Source organism: Clupea harengus, chromosome 21 (assembly GCF_900700415.2).
Source record: "Clupea harengus chromosome 21, Ch_v2.0.2, whole genome shotgun sequence".
NCBI classification, from domain to species: domain Eukaryota; kingdom Metazoa; phylum Chordata; class Actinopteri; order Clupeiformes; family Clupeidae; genus Clupea; species Clupea harengus.
In genome coordinates, this window is record NC_045172.1 from 20,304,791 (window position 1) to 20,320,987 (window position 16,197).

The 16,197-nt window shown below is 44.5% G+C and overlaps 2 protein-coding genes across 3 annotated transcripts; one reads left to right on the forward strand and one right to left on the reverse strand.

Moving 5' to 3' along the window:
• Positions 1–2,039: 2,039 nt before the first annotated feature.
• On the reverse strand, positions 2,040–5,642 carry cnot9 (CCR4-NOT transcription complex subunit 9). Of its 2 annotated transcripts, none has more exons than XM_012829287.3 (8): positions 5,474–5,642; positions 4,434–4,613; positions 4,082–4,197; positions 3,717–3,826; positions 3,272–3,381; positions 3,056–3,154; positions 2,657–2,748; positions 2,040–2,275 (listed from the first exon to the last, which is right to left on the reverse strand). In XM_012829287.3, the coding sequence occupies exons 1-8, from the start codon at positions 5,489–5,491 to the stop codon at positions 2,107–2,109; spliced, it is 894 nt and encodes a 297-aa protein (XP_012684741.1). In that variant the 5' UTR covers positions 5,492–5,642; the 3' UTR covers positions 2,040–2,106. The 2 variants fall into 2 exon arrangements, with proteins under 2 accessions (XP_012684741.1, XP_031414545.1); XM_031558685.2 differs by lacking the exon at positions 5,474–5,642 and adding an exon at positions 4,923–5,210.
• A 1,022-nt stretch (positions 5,643–6,664) lies between these two features.
• On the forward strand, positions 6,665–14,466 carry ftcd (formimidoyltransferase cyclodeaminase). The gene is made up of 14 exons (XM_012829280.3): positions 6,665–6,828; positions 7,206–7,389; positions 7,769–7,897; positions 8,194–8,282; positions 8,427–8,606; positions 9,192–9,329; positions 9,436–9,567; positions 10,197–10,258; positions 10,512–10,641; positions 10,988–11,149; positions 11,643–11,686; positions 12,998–13,136; positions 13,746–13,841; positions 14,272–14,466. The coding sequence occupies exons 1-14, from the start codon at positions 6,775–6,777 to the stop codon at positions 14,353–14,355; spliced, it is 1,623 nt and encodes a 540-aa protein (XP_012684734.2). The 5' UTR covers positions 6,665–6,774; the 3' UTR covers positions 14,356–14,466.
• The last annotated feature ends 1,731 nt before the right edge of the window (positions 14,467–16,197 follow it).

The window sequence follows — 16,197 nt, forward strand, 5'->3', positions numbered from 1 at the left end:
CCCATTGGACCCCGTCCAGCTGAGGACCGTTCGCCCAAGAGCCACTGGCCAACACTTGCCCGACCAGCGTGAGCTTTGAGACGAGGGCCGTCTAGGGTTACTAAGACCTGGCCATAAAACATTCATCTCTTCAGTTTACCCCACCACTGCTGCTGCCTGCAGAGAGGGAGAGCGAGATGGAGGGATAGAGACAAGAGGCAGAGAGGGAGAGAAAGTGGTAGACAAATACAGATAAAGGGAGGGAGAGAACGAAGGCAGGAGGAAAAACTGATAGAGAAAGTCATAAAGAAAGAGAGGTGGAAAGGAGTGAGCTGGAGGGAAGATGAGGAGGATAGGATGGCGAGGAAAGTAGGCCAGGCCTTGGGTTTGGGCTGGCAGCCTAGGGTCTACTTATATGACATCTGACAGGACACACACACATACACACACACACACACACACAGGAGTACGGGACTGGAGTGTGCATGTGTGTGTGTGTGTGTGTAGAGAGAGGGTTCAGGTGCGTTTATGGTGTATTCATAATCGCTTTAATGTCTCCCTCCATCAGGAGTCTTCCCCTTCAGCCTGCCTCTCAGGTGTCTGCTGATGAATAAAACAGGGGCCGGGCCGGGCTCCGCTTTCAGCTCCTCTTTCACATGGAGGAACCACAGCTGCAGACGGGGGTCCCTTTCACCCCCCCCCCCCCCCCCCCACACACACACACACCCACAGACCACCCCCCCCCTCCCCACACACAAACACACCATCCCCAACAAACACACACACCTATCCACGTTCCTGTATTAAAGGCCGAAATATACTTCTACGACTCGACTTCTTACTCCGTGGTCATGCAGTTGCCTCGATGGACTCGTTTTCATTTATGGTTCTCCGACGGTTGTGGGTATTGCAAAGCATATAAAAAAAAAGAAAAAGATGGGGGACCAAACTCCGTAGACGGTCGTATTTGTACATAAAAGTTTTTTTTTTTTGGCTTAGATTTTTTTTAAAGTTACAGAGAAATAGACACTGTGCAATGTAAAAACCCCGTTATTGTAACTGAAAAATACATCTGAGGGGATTTTCAAGGTGTCTGTGCCAGCTATCTAATGTTGGCATACTACTACCCACAAGGTAAACAGCGATGTATATTGATGGATTGACGGAGAGTTACAAAATTTGGGAGGTGCACGTCAGGCCACGGAGAAGTGCTCGGAGAGGGCTCTCTGTGTCTCTGTAAACGGACGACCATAAATTGGGCTTAACATTCAATTAATACCCTTCTACGTCTCTTTTCATTCTGGCAGGAAAATAACATTGCTTCTATTATTTGTCATAGGAATGTATCTCTACATCAAATTTTGGTGGTTGGTGGTTGGGTGGTTTTGGGAGGTGAAGGGCGTGAGCCTGGAAATCAGACCACATCAGACCAAACAGTCCAGACCGTTCATAAATTATCATCCATCTTTTCCCAAAAGGATACACATACATATGGCTTAAAAAAAACTTTTAACTTTTTATTTTTATTTTAAATCACCAGCCAAAATATGGACTTTCACTGAGTTTTATTCTAAACAGATATGGGCAATATGTCTGTGAATGCATTCTATACAAAAAATGTTGTTGGGCAGAAAATAACATCTTCTCACAGCAGCTAAGCTGCACAGTCTCTTTGATGGTTTGTTGGGTGTCTAAAAAACAGTAACAATTGAGTAAAAGCATCCAGAAACACACTTTCAAAACCTGGGAACCACATGACGGAACCATCGGAAGAATCGGAAGTCTGACTCCTGGCCAGTCAAACAGTCCTTGTTTTGTTGACAAACAGAAACGATAATCAATCAGTACAGAGCACCATTCTTTTGTTTTCGTTTTCTTAAAAAGAGTCTTAGCAAAGAAGTTTTCAAAGCGCCCTTGTGTGTCCTTCACTCGTCCCTTCTGAAGGATGCCTCGTCCTCTTCCACCTCTGTGTGTGCGTGTTTACGCAACGATGACTGTCCCTGTGTGTGGTTGTGTGTGTGTGTGTGTGTGTGTGTGTGTGTGTGTGTGTGTGAGAGAGAGGGAGTGAGTATGTGTGAGAAGGAGTGTGTGTGTGTGTGCTTAAACAGAGGCAGGGTTTGGCAGAGTTTACTGGGGGGGCAAGGGGATTCCCCGAGGGTCTGTGACCTGGCCCTCCTGCAGGTTCTTCACCAGCTGTGCCAGCCAGCGTTTGGTGGTGGTGTCGTCTTTCAGCACCTGGGCAAACGTGGTGTCCTTCAGCTGGTCAGGCAGGCATTGCCGTAGGGCCTCCCTGGCTCTGGGCGAAGGAGAGGAGATGACCGTTAGAGGTCAGTACAATCAAAGACTGTACTCCCGTGTGAGGCGACAGACAAGCTATTCACTAGTTCTTTGTCTTTAAATGATAGGAGTGAGTGCCAACGTGAGACGACTTTTAGATCAGTAAGTCTAAAGACTCTTAGACTGGTGGCATGGTTATATACAGCATGTCACTGAGGGGTTATTTTGGTCTTTGAATGACAGGCCAGAGTATAAGAAACTACAGTTATTAATATCACGTTAATCTTTTAATTGGGATAGTATGCATTTAGTCTGACCATACTAAACATATGTAAAACAATGTACAGAGCACCCCTCACGTCTTATACTAAGTGTAAAGTATGGGGTTGCAGCTGCTTACCTGGCATTGTCAGAGAGGCGAAGGTAACAGCGTACGACATGTTTAAGCAGACGTGCAGAAGGCTCTTTGGAGAGCTGCAGGACCATTTTCCCCTGAAGGCACAAGAAACAGAATCTACTGCACAATCTGGACAATTCCATCAATTAACAAAAAAAAGGAGATGTCTTCACGGAGATTTTTATGCCCTCATAATTATTAATTATCATAGTTAATCCCTAAGAGCTCATTAGGATGACCTGAAAACAACCTAGAGGATGAAGATATTGCACTGTTAAATACTATGGCAGCACAAAAGTGTGGCGGAAAAAAGCATTTCATTTTCCTTTTCCTGTTTGCTGTTATTGCGTATTCCGCATCTACACCCTTGCACACAACCTGGGACAGTTGACTTAATCATACCAGGATCATGGCCACATGAGAGAAGCGCTCGTAGGTCTGGCAAATGTACGCTAGTCCTGTGTCATCCAGGAGGATTTTCTGCAGTATGAAGGTGGCAACCTGTGGGTCAGAAACGAGAGAAAGAGGGCCGTTACCAAGGTTACAGGTGCTTCGTCTCAGGACGGAGGGCAGGTTCAGCTCTGAGAAAGAGCCTCAAGGAGAGGGAAGGCACAGTACCGTTTTGGAGAGCTCGCTGCCCGACTCCATGATTCGGAGGCACAAGGGAATGATCTCTGTCGTTAGCAGGAAGTTAATCACCTCTTGCTCATCTGTTTTTACCAATGCCCCTAAAATGTAAATGATGTGAAGTTAAATCTTTCAGTGAAGCAGTTTGAGCAGCATACTGGTCACCAAAGATGCTGTACAAATGATTGAGTTATCGTAAATTATCCAAATCATCTTCAGAGTTCTATTGGTTCAGGTCAGACTGAATGTTATTCAATTCTATTCACTTTTATTTATATAGCACCAAAACAATAAAGTTGTGTCAAGGCGCTTATGAATGTTTAAACACTTAAAAGAAGTCTTCTTGCTGAAGTGGCTCAAAGTATAAATGATTCCAATGAAATGGGAGCCTGATATAAGCATAGTGCCATGGTCTACCAGCTGAGTTGATGCATACCAATGACTCCCAGGCTTGTGAGACGGAGGTACTCAAAGGGCCGCGTTTTGCTGACCGTGTGCAGGAAAGGGTAGAGGAACAGCGGGATGTGTGCGGCCAGGAAAGCCGATCTGGAGTCAAGAGAGAAAGGCTCGAGTGAGAATCAACTAAGAGCAACAAACATGAGCGCTTACTGTGGATTACTGGAGGAAGCTTGCACGTACAGCAGTTACATTCCTGCACTTTATTTTCTTTTTCTTATGTAAAATAGTATTTATTGTTACACTAGGTCTATATTGCTCGTAGCTTGACTGCTCTCTCCCTTGTACGTCGCTTTGGACAAAAGTGTCTGCTAAATGACTAAATGTAAAGGAATCCAGCCTCACCTGGTCTCGGGGTGGGAAGCAACACATTGGAGAAGTGCTAAGGCATTGCATACTCTGTTGGACTGGTGAGCTGTCAGAGTAGGTGGGTTGATGGAGGGATATATGTTGACAATCTCCTGCAAGATTGGGGAAACAAAGACTTCAGTGTGAGGAATAGGATTACAATGCAAAACCAGACACACTTAGGTTTTGGTTAACTAAACAGCCCTTCTGAGTAAAAACATGCCCAGTAACACATTATATGTCACTGTATGTGCATACAGTAGTTTTTTTTTTTTTTTTTTTTTACAGCCAAACGGCAAACCAGGATCTGTGGTAGTGACTGCAACATGTAACACCTGACCATACATACCTGCAGGAGGGCTGCAATAGTACCACAGGAGTGCCAGAGCATCGGGGCCAGGTCAGGTACTGACTCCCGCTTCTTGCTGAGCTCCAGCAGGGCATTTTCGCGGGTCTCCGGACTGGACAGCTCATTGATCCACTGGTAGATTTTCTCTCTATCCACTTGCGCCAGCGCGGTGGTTACAGCCTGTACAAGAGGTAAACAGTTAACAAAAAGAGCAAGACCAGAACAAATTCACCAACGCGGCGGTGACTCGGATGGAAACCTTATACGTGGTGAAACAACGGGATAATAGCTGATCATGAATATACAAACACAATCTTCTCACTTGAACAAAAACCTCACACCCGGTAGTTATTTGATGGCTTATCGTGCGCCACACAATAAAGCTAACGTTAGGTGGTAAAATATTATGATTCTATACCTGCAAGCTGCTGCCGTGAAATCAGTTATCATGGAACTAGTTCAGTAACATGGTCTTTCAGAAGTACTTACCATGGCTATACAGAACCACTTTACATCGACTTCATCGTTATTCGAAACGTTACACTGATCTCTTTCGCTATCAGGACACTTCCTGGCTAGTTATCTAACGGTTAATTCGTTAAAAAGTTACGCAACTTCTCAGGTAACGTCAGGTTGTATGGCCGGCCAGCCACCAAACTTGGCTAACGTTGGCGAGCTATAGCTAACTGGCTCCATTTGACCATTTTGCATGCAAACCCTGCTAGCTAGCTAGCTGGTACAGTCATCTCTATCACACACTGCAACCTGGCAAAACAGGTTTTAAGTGGATTTCATCTAAAAAATATCAATTGTATTTAGATTACGTGACAAAATACCTCAAACCATTGTTAGTGCTAGCCAGCTACATTTTGCATCAATTATCTTGATGCATACCTTTCTAGCTGTTAGTAGCAAGCTAATAGCTCGCTAGCCTACTAAGGCAATTGGCATGTTGGTTAGCTAGCAAGCTAAATGAAGGCCTAGCATACATCATGAAATTGCAAACCCTTTTCAATAGAAATCAGTTTAAACAGCCTTACTGCTCCTGTAGCCAGCATTCTCTGAAGCGCCTGGATATAGTCCCCCTGGGGTTGCTGAGTACCTATTTTAAATAAATATCTGTGAAGTTATATTGAAAATACTCTGTTATGAAAACAGAGAAGCCCCGGTGAGCGCCGAAGCTATCCTATGACCTTTCAACTCCCATGGTCGTCATGCGTCACGTGACGATCATTTAAACTCATAAACGTCTACCCTTCACCGTCTGAGTTTGACTCTCTCTTTTTTGCCGTTTTAGTGTCTAGTGAGAAAAAAAAATGTCATTCTTTTTTCAAATAACAATTAGTAAAACTTAAAAATTGAACATATATGAATATGAATGATATGTTATGCTGAATACATCCAATTCATTGGCTGTTCCATTTATCACCGTTAGATGGCAATGTAACAAAATGTTCAGTGGCAGTTGTGGGTAAATGCACAAGAGCCGTGTATAACTCTTCTTTCTAGCGTTATAGAGTGCTCCCTGAGTTGCTGTCGTGCACCCAGTAGCCAGTAGTATATTTTATATGTAAACCTTTATGTGTATAAAGCTAGACAGACCATTCCTACACCAAAACAATAATGGCCTTTCAGCCTGAATTATTCATTAACCACATGGTTTTGGTTTAATTTAATGTGATGCAATGGTGCAGTATAGTTAACCAGTCATTTATTCATGTCTGTGTCAATCTTAAGCATGCCAGGTATTTCACAACACATCACTTTTTAGACTGGTAATGTTTATATAGTAGATGTTTGGGCAATGCAATTAAGATACTTATCTTATTTAAGTAATACAACAAAACAGTATGATGCACTCACTGTCTTTTGAGATGCAGTGCAGTTATTTTAAAAGACATATAAGATGGGTACAAATTCATGAGTCAGAGATACTGCATTGAAATCTCCAGCACTGTCCTGATTGGTAAGACTGGTGAAGGCTGCGAGACCGTTGTTTTGGTAAGAGCAACCCCATGCGCTTCCTCTGGTATTCCTTACCAAACATTCTCAAAGCAGCCAATGGGATGGGATCCTCTGGATGCCTCCACATGAGGGGGGCCCTCTCCTCTTGGGCCCCTGTACAATTATTTGGGGAGGCAGGGAATCATTGCCAACTGACCTACATAGAGGACAACGGGGCAGGTTAATGATTCTTCAAGCACACAGACTGAGTGCACATTTTAAAGGGGAAGACAAAGAGACGACTGACAAAAGTGGATGTGTCTGAGTGTCTCTCTCTCTCTCTGTGTGTGTGTGTGTGTCTGATTCTCCTCTCGGACGAGTAATTGTAACCCCAGCCATGGCTAAACTTGTGGAGTGTGTGCCCAACTTCTCAGAGGGGCGAAGCAAAGAGGTGAGGCAGTGTGAGGAAACAGAACTGTTTTATTATTTAATAATTATTTTATAATTATTTCATAATTTGGGGATTTGGCAGAAACAGATTGACTCATGTACTGTATTATTGGTATTCAGAGTCAATGCAGATATATATAATAATGTAGGTGTATATTGTTTTTCTGATGGTGATAGATGCATCGTACAACAGAGAGATAGGGAGACAGAGCGAGAGAGAAAAGTTTTCAAGTGTTCAACAAGTGTTCAAGGTCAAGTGTTCAACAAGTGACTATATAATGTAATCCAGTTCTGGTGTAAGAGAAAATCATGTTCGTGTGATTGTGAAATTAGTAATAGATGACTGCAAACTGATATGAACTGATCGACTCTTTGTAGGTGATAGATGCCATCGCAGAAGCTATCTCTGGTACGGAAGGATGCAGCCTGCTGGACGTGGATCCAGGTTCCTCCACAAACAGAACAGTCTACACGTTTGTGGGGTCACCCCAGGCGGTGGTGGAGGGGGCACTGAATGCAGCCCGCGTTGCCTTTCCGCTCATTGACATGACCAAACACTCAGGTGACTGTCCACACTTCTATCTTACACCAAAAAACTCTTGAAAATAACCATACTATATGCCAAAATATATTGCCAAAATATGTTTATATACATATTTATCTATATGCCAAAATATGTTTTTCAGTCTCTTAAAAAGGGAGCCATTGTCCTATGCTTGCTCTAGGGGTTTAGGCCTTAGGTTCTGTTAAGTGCTCGAGGCAGTGCCTAATGTTTGTGGTGTTCTATCAATAAATACAATTGGAATTGCAATTGGGAACAATATTGTTTTATACTTGATATTGATTTACAATGTTGACTTTGCATAGCCTACTTTTGGAGTTTACCATAATAGATCTGTTGAAAGATCTTATATCCAGTAAATGGGTGAATGTGTTTGCAGGGGAGCATCCTCGCACTGGAGCCATGGATGTGTGTCCCTTCATCCCCGTCCAGAATGTCACCATGGAAGACTGTGTTACCTGTGCCAACCTGTTTGCTGAGAGATTGTCTGACGCGCTACACATCCCTGGTGGGTTCTTGCTCTCGCATGGTTGAAATGTTGGGGAGCGCTTTTCTCTTGGTCTCTTGTGTTTGCAGATATAAAGCTGCATTTTGCGCTAGGTGACAGGTGTGTTTGTAGATGTCGGGGCGAGGTTTGCTCTTACGGTTTGTGCATATGCAAATAAAGGGGTACATTTTTGCTATTGCAGTTTGTGTAAGTGCAGACGTTGGGGTGTGTTGTGCTCTTACTGATTGCCTGTAAAGATATTTGGGTTCGTTTTGGGGGCTATTAGCATCATTCTATTTGTTGTCTCTATTTTACAGTGTATCTATATGGAGCAGCAGCTCGTCAGGAGAGCAGAAGATCCTTGCCCGCTGTACGTGCAGGAGAGTACGAAGCACTACCGGAGAAGGTACCTGCTACACATTTGGGAAAAGAATGCTTGTCTCTGTAATTATATAACTGTATTATATGACATTATGTAACATTGAGTGATATTTGGAGAGAAACAGCTTGTGATTCAGCAAGTTGTCCTGCAATTGTCATTTCTTCACAGCTAAAGAAGAGTGAGTGGGCCCCTGACTACGGACCTGCCACATTCGTTCCCTCCTGGGGGGCCACGGTGACGGGCGCTCGGAAGTTCCTCATCGCCTTCAACATTAACCTGCTAAGCACCAAGGAGCAGGCCCATCGCATCGCCCTTGATATCCGGGAGCAGGGAAGAGGCAAGGACCAGGTAGCCTGGATTCGTTTAACTTTATTTCACAATGAAGGGTATGATTAGTCCACATGGCATTAGACGTCATCGGTGTGTTTTGGGGGCAGTCTTGCTGTCTGCGACTCCCAAACTCATGCCCTTTGAACCCTCTCCCAAACTCGTGCCCTTTGAACCCTTTTCTTCTTGTTTGCGCGTTGCTGTGCTTTGACCCCTTGCCTCAAAGGGCTTCTGTTCGCTCTGAGCCTGTTGCAGAAAGAAAATCCTGCTAAGAGAGAAAACAATGTTTTGTCCTGTGTTAAGCAACAGTTTAATATGCTGGCACTGGCCCAGAGACTTAAGAGATTGCCAAAATAACGCTGCCAGGGTTGAGAAATGTGAAATTTAACTTTTTCTCGTGAAACAGTAATAGATCACAGGGCCATACTTGATACTGAGGCCAGAAGTAATACCTTTTGGATACTGCCATCCTGCCAGGTGCTTTGTGCTTAGACTTTCTGTGTGATATTATGATTAATGATGTATTATACTTAATATGGCCTTTTATACTTTCTTGGATTGGTAGTAGTGGCATCAGAATCAATGCTTTTGGCGTTTGTGTTGCAGCCAGGTCTTTTGAAAAAGGTGCAGGGGATGGGCTGGTTCCTGGAGGAAGCCAATCTGGCCCAGGTGTCCACAAACATCCTGGACTTCGAGCTGACTCCACTTCACACAGTCTATGAGGAGATCTGCAGAGACGCCCGGGTGAGCAAGATTCCTACCTGTGGTTCTACCGACTATGACAGACAGGTAATAATAAGAAGCTCCTCTAAAGCAACGGCCATTTCTTTTTTCTGGCCTCCTGTCGTAGGATCTGAATCTGCCCGTGGTGGGGTCCCAGATCGTGGGTCTGATTCCTCTCCAAGCTGTCCTGGACTGCGCTGACTTCTACATCCAGAGGGAGAAACTGTTCGTCGTCGAGGAGGAGCACAAAGTGCGGCTGGTGAGTAACCTGCAGGGCACAGCAAGCAGCGATGTCATTGGCTGACGGGGAAACACGCCCTGGAAGTCACAACAGACAGTGATTCTATTGGCTCAAGGCGAACATTGCCAATAACATCTGAAAAAAACAAAAACATATTCTCTAACCCGATTCCTGTGTCTGTACTGAAGGTTCCTGCGCATAATCACTTACACTCATTACTGTGACCTTTGACCTCTTCACAACTCTAATCCTCTGCACAGATAAGCTTTAGCGTATAGCAGCTAAGGCTTCCATCAAGAGCATGACTGATATGCACAATTCAGCCTTATGACACACCAGTGACAAACATCAGTGATGAAATATGATGCATTTAAAAAGCACCTTTGGAAAACAAAACATTACATTCTTGAGAGGAGTTCACTAGCGGTCGTAGTAGTGAAAGGAGAGGACGAGAAGCAGTTTTTAAACTATTGAAATATGGGATTTCTGAGGTATTGGTATTGCAGGCTCACAAATGGGGAATTGTTTGAGGGATTTGGGTGTTTTAAACAATAGCAGTGAAACTGCTCTATTTCCAGCGGCTGATTAGGATTATGTGATGAATGTGATGAATGCCTGACAGCTGAATTGAGTGTCCTATCTGTTAGGTCATCAACAAGCTGGGGCTGGACTCGCTAGGGCCGTTTGCACCAAAGGAGAGAATCATTGAGTGAGTGTCTACAATTAACCTGCTTCTAAGTCAAGCCAGTAACTGCAAAGTAAATAAACAGTTGCAATAGTTGAAATACATACATAACTAATTTTAACACCTACAAAATACATATATAACGTATGCTTTACAAAACTAAACAAGCATCATACATTTACTCTACTTATGATACGTTTATTTAGCTATTTATTTATTTATTTAGCCTAGTTGAGTTCGCTACCTAATTAGCTAAAATGGCTGTTTGGTCTGCCAGGTACATGGTGAAGGACAGTGAAGAGGACAGCCGTCTGGTGTCTCAGTCCCTGCAGCAGTTCGTGCGCAGCGTGGGGGCCAGGACCGCTGCCCCCGGGGGGGGCTCTGTCTCCGCCGCGGTTGCTGCCATGGTGATGAACCAACATGAATGCCTTCTGTTTGCCTTTACATATGCCATTAATATGACATTGACAAACCCCATGAAGCCCCATGAGTCAAGAAACAGTTTGTTCTAAGAGGAGGACATTTGTAATTCCTTGTATTCCTTGTAAATAGTAAATAAGTATTTATTATTTTTATATTATGAATTTGATGTGTATTACATAAATATATACGTTGTCCTGTGTTGTTACAATCCTTTATGTAAAACAGTCTGACACCCAGCTCTCACGGAAATCCACCTACAAGTAGCATAAAGTTTGACCTTGACCTTGACCTTGACCTTACACATAGTGCCATGTCCTTGTGGTGGTTCAGGGGGCGGCTCTTGCTGCCATGGTGGGGCAGATGACATATGGGAAGAGGCAGTTTGAGAACCTGGACGGGGCGATGAGGAGGCTGATCCCACCCTTTCACCAGGCCATGAATGAGCTGCTGGAAATGGTGGATGCAGATTCCACCGCCTTCAACTCGTACATGGTAAGACTGCAAGAGTGGTGGATGTAAGCGTTGTGATAGCATGGTGACCACTGCAGTTTCAGCCCATGGTAACACAAATCCAAGTGGAGCTTAACATGCTTCCTGGGTGCCCAGTTTATATGTTACTGCTGTGGATGCAAGGCACACATCTGTATTAGGGGAGCCGTTTCAGTTAGGAACGATAGTTTCATGATTAAAACACATAGCTTTGTATAGCAGGACATGAATGATTATACTGTCTGATTATACTAGCTGTCATGAAAAGGAGTCACTGAAGGTGCGGTTCTTGAAAAGAATGCCACCGTGCCTAGCAATCCATGTGTGGGGGTTGGAAATGATTTTGTAGTGCTAGAGTTAATTACATCAGCAAATGACATGCGTGATTTTACCTATCTTGAGGTTATCACAAACGTAATGAAAGCTCATGACAAAACGTCACATGCTTGACTTGACTTGACTTGACTTATTTGGATGTTTTTTTTTTTAATTTCAGACAGCTCTGAAAATGCCAAAAAGCAGCCCAGAGGAAGTGAAAAGGTAAATATAATGGAGATGGCGTGAGGATTGTCAGCAAAGACTTCAGCCAACAATCATAACTTGCTGAATCTGTAACGGACCTGGCCCAGGTGTGGCCCAGGTGTGGCCCAGGTGTGGCAGCTCAGAGCCAAGCCAGGCCCAGAGTCAGCCGTTTTTTTTTTTTTACGTGCAAAACAAGAGAGAGAGAGAGAGATGTAAAAGGGTGAGAATCTTTCTCCCAAGTCTGTTGAGGTACAATTCCATATTGGCTCAGCATTGCCTTCATTTTACATTTTAATTGACCTCTTCTGAGCACAATTTCCTTGTTGTGGCGTACTATGTAGTGTTACTTGTACTGTTGTTAAACCAATATCCTGAGTTGTCAAGCCAGAAAAAGGGTGTGAAGGGTAGAAAGGATCCGGTTTCCATTGACGACTTGGAGAGGAGACCCTGAGGAGAAGGCGACTCTCTTCCACCCGTCAGACACTGAAACTGTGACAGGTGCCCAGAGCCAACCTGGCAAGCGTAGACACCTAATTAAAACTGCAGGTGTAATGCAGGAGAACCTGTTGGAGGTTCACAGCTATCTGGAGAATGTGCTACTTAGACAAGGCAACGCAACACTTAGAATCACATGTCAACGTTTTATTTTTCCACTTGCTTGGCCATACCTGACAGTCTTGTCTGACCGCAGACACAAACCTGCTCAGTTTGTCAGTTGTTAAAATATTGAAATAAGCACCATGTCGTACTAAGAATGGCTAAAGAATCAGAAATACGTTTTCATTTGCATACACATTTGTACGCAATAGTGTTTTTACTGAAAGTAATGATATCATTTAATGTTTCTTATTCATCATTAATTAACTGCAGCAATCAATATCAATAAAGTAGTAATGCACAATCTAGTGTATATATGTGTATGTAACTTATCCATCATCAGGCTTTTTCTTCATCTGATCTTACAGGTAATTGTAATTTATTTTTCAAGACAGGGACAGTGCACATTAAAACATTAATCTTGTACAACAAGAGAATATGCATTGGGCCAGGTTCTAACAGATTGCTATTTCCCACCTGTAGTCCCTGGCAGTAAGGTCAGCTTAAATTAATTGGAAACTCGAAATGAAACCTTTATCTACAGTCATTGTTTATATGATATCAATGTTACCTACAGTGTCATACACAGTCAATGTCAAATTGAGGTGCTAGCCCAGTTTTTCCCACACTGAGCTCCCTTCTCCCTGTTCTCCTTCTCCTTCCACACACTGAGCTCCCGTCTCCCTGTTCTCCTTCCCCACACTGAGCTCCATTCTCCCTGTTCTTCTTCAGGAGGGAGGTGGCGATGCAGGAGGGCCTGAAGAAAGCGGTGGGGGTTCCCCTGGCTCTGGCCGAGAAGGTCACCCTACTGTGGCCCTCTCTCAAAGAGATGGTTCTCCACGGAAACGTGGCCTGCAAGTCAGACGCCCAGGTGAGTGTCAGAGACAGAGCGAGCCATTGGTGACAGGTGAAGTGGAAAAACACTAGAGGCATCGGAACCCATGTGTTAGAACCGTCAGCATCGCAGACACATTAGAAACTCAACCAGAGTCATCGGAACCCATGTGTTAGAACCGTCAGCATCGCAGACACATTAGAAACTCAACCAGAGTCATCGGAACCCAAATGTTAGAACTGTTAGCATCACAGACATATTAGAAACTCAACCAGAGTCATCGGAACCCAAATGTTAGAACCGTCAGCATCGCAGACACATTAGAAACTCAACCAGAGTCATCGGAACCCAAATGTTAGAACTGTTAGCATCACAGACATATTAGAAACAGAACCAGAGTCATCGGAACCCAAATGTTTGAACTGTTAGCATCACAGACATATTCGAAACTCAGACATATTAGAAGCAGATTAGTGCGATTGGGTACAAGTCGCAGGATTTAATGATGCCGGGCCAAAAAGAAGTGTGCATTAGTTTTCTTTTCATGAGATGTATCATTGTTTCATGAACATGTTGCACTAACCATATTTACTCAAGCGTTAATATTTTGTTGATTTTATTTTGTTTATTTTACACGGTAAATAGGTAGCGGCGAAAGCCCTGGAGACGGCTGTGTTTGGAGCCTACTTCAATGTCATCATCAATCTGAAAGACATCACCGACGAGTCCTTCAAAAGCACCGTAAGTGCTACGAAAACACCCTCGCTGTCACCCAAAAACTGCCATTTTGCTGTCACAATAACAGACAGTATCAGCCAACTTTGATGTCACCCTTGACGGTCGGCAGATAACTGTGAGATGGAGCTGGCCCTAATCTGACTATGAATAACTGCCAAATCTGTGCCAGACCTACCTGAGCCCATACACTTGCAAGGAGCAGAATGGATACAAACACAGTTCCCCCAGTCCAGAATCGTTCGCTTCACTGGGGAGCTCAATTACACATTATTGTGGATACTAATAAGCACAGAAATATCTCAGAATAGTATCTTATGCTCGTATCAAAGGCTTTTGAATAATGTACGTGTACGTACAGCCTCTGCTCATCTACCTGTCCCTCTGCTCATCCCCCTGTCCCTCTGCTCATCTCCCTGTCCCTCTGCGACCACAGACTCAGCAGAGAGCCACGGCGCTGCTCGAAGCGGCCAAAGCGAGCGCCAGCGACGTCCTGGAGGCCGCGGACACCAGGCAGTAGCGAGGGCCCGGCCAGGACGTGACCCGAACTCGGCCCCGATTGGCCCCCGGGGTGGCGTCTTCACAAGCGCCCTTTTCCACTGCTCAATTAAACATCATCACTCGTGTTACAGCTCATGACTACGTGACGTCTCTTTCTTCGGCCCTGCAGACACCTGCGGCCGTGTGTTTGTCTGTGTGTGTGTGTGCGTGTGTTTGTGTTGCACTCTGTGTCTCTGTGTCAGGTGTCTCTCACAGGGATCTGTCTGGGAAATCAGAGGTGTCAAAAAGAGAGTGTCAAAATGAAGGAAAACAAGACACACAGAAGCGTACCACTTCTCTCTCATTCTCTCTCTCTCACACACACACACACACACACACACACACACACACACACACACACACACAAAAAACAGAAGAACAGATCGCTCTCCTGTCCATCCCTGACCAAGGACTGGACACGAGCACTTGGCCTGGTCCCCGGGTACCATATAAAGGCTGCCCACTGCTCCTGGCTGCCCGTGAGGAAGGGCAGCTCAGGATGGGTGAAAAGCAGAGGACAATTTCCACCGGCGACATCTTCAGCATGCGTGTGTGTGTGTGTGTGTGTGTCCTGTGTCGCCGCCCAATGCACGGGTGTGTTGTGTGTCGTGCTGTGTGGCAAGAAATAAATGACTTTGTTAAATAAATGACACGCACAGAAACAAACACACATCCCACTTCCATTTCTCTGTCTCCCTTACACACACACCACACACACACACACACACACACACACACGGGCGGATTATAAAACCATGGGCCCCCGGTCCTGGACATGTAAAAGCCCCCCCCCCCCCTTCGCTCGCTTGCGCGCGCAAAATGTAATGACATTTTTTTTTCAACAGCACAATAACTCAATTCAGTCCAGTCCACACAGAAACAAACACAAAAACATCTGACATATATCATGGATGTAAATTCCAGGATGTCATTTCTATCCCCGTCATAAGAACGCCTCCCATTCATACTCCACCCCTGCTATACCTGAATATAATAAGACAGAGTTTAGGTATCTCCACTGCATTCAGTTCCCAGGACAGACCGCACCACTGCCACATCAGCTCTTCTAAGTAAGTACACATCTGCCTTCATCTCTTATCTTCAACTCTAAACCTGAAAGTTTCATGAGCTCACAAGTGTGTTTGAAACCATTTTAGTGCTTTAAAGGCTTGTAAGGGTTTTCTTTTTTAATTTGACCATAGCTATTAAACATTTGACAACAAACTATGATTTTAAGATGACTCAAACAGAATTCTTCTTTTGATGCAAGTTTTGATGATAGTATTATTGATTCTCAATGAGATACAGATACAGAGGTACGGATTAAAAAAAAAGAAGGTGTGTTTTGACTTGTGCGTGCCTTGTATGACTCCACCTGCAATTACATCTTCATCTGTCGTACCCAACCGACTGGTTTTGTAAATGTTGTAAAATCTCCTGCCTCTCCCATACAGGATCATCAGCTTAGACCCAGACATGTTCAGCACCACTTCAGGTATGGCGTTCACCATCCCCTAGCTGTGCTATTATAATAATAAAGTAATAACAAAAATGAATAATATGTTGTGGCTGAGATGTTCTTCATGTGTGTGTTACAGGTGGAGAACACCCTTCAGGTTTTGACCTGAACCTGAGTGATGCTATGGGAGGTTGCGACCCCGAACAGCGTGATGGGCCCGGAGACGACCGTCGCCACGGAGACCGTGAGGGTGATCGTGAAGATGATGGTCACCGCCGTGGCCCAGAGGATGATCACCAACGTGACCGCAGGCACAGTGGTGAGCACAAAGATGACCACCAACATGAGAGAAAACGCAGCGGT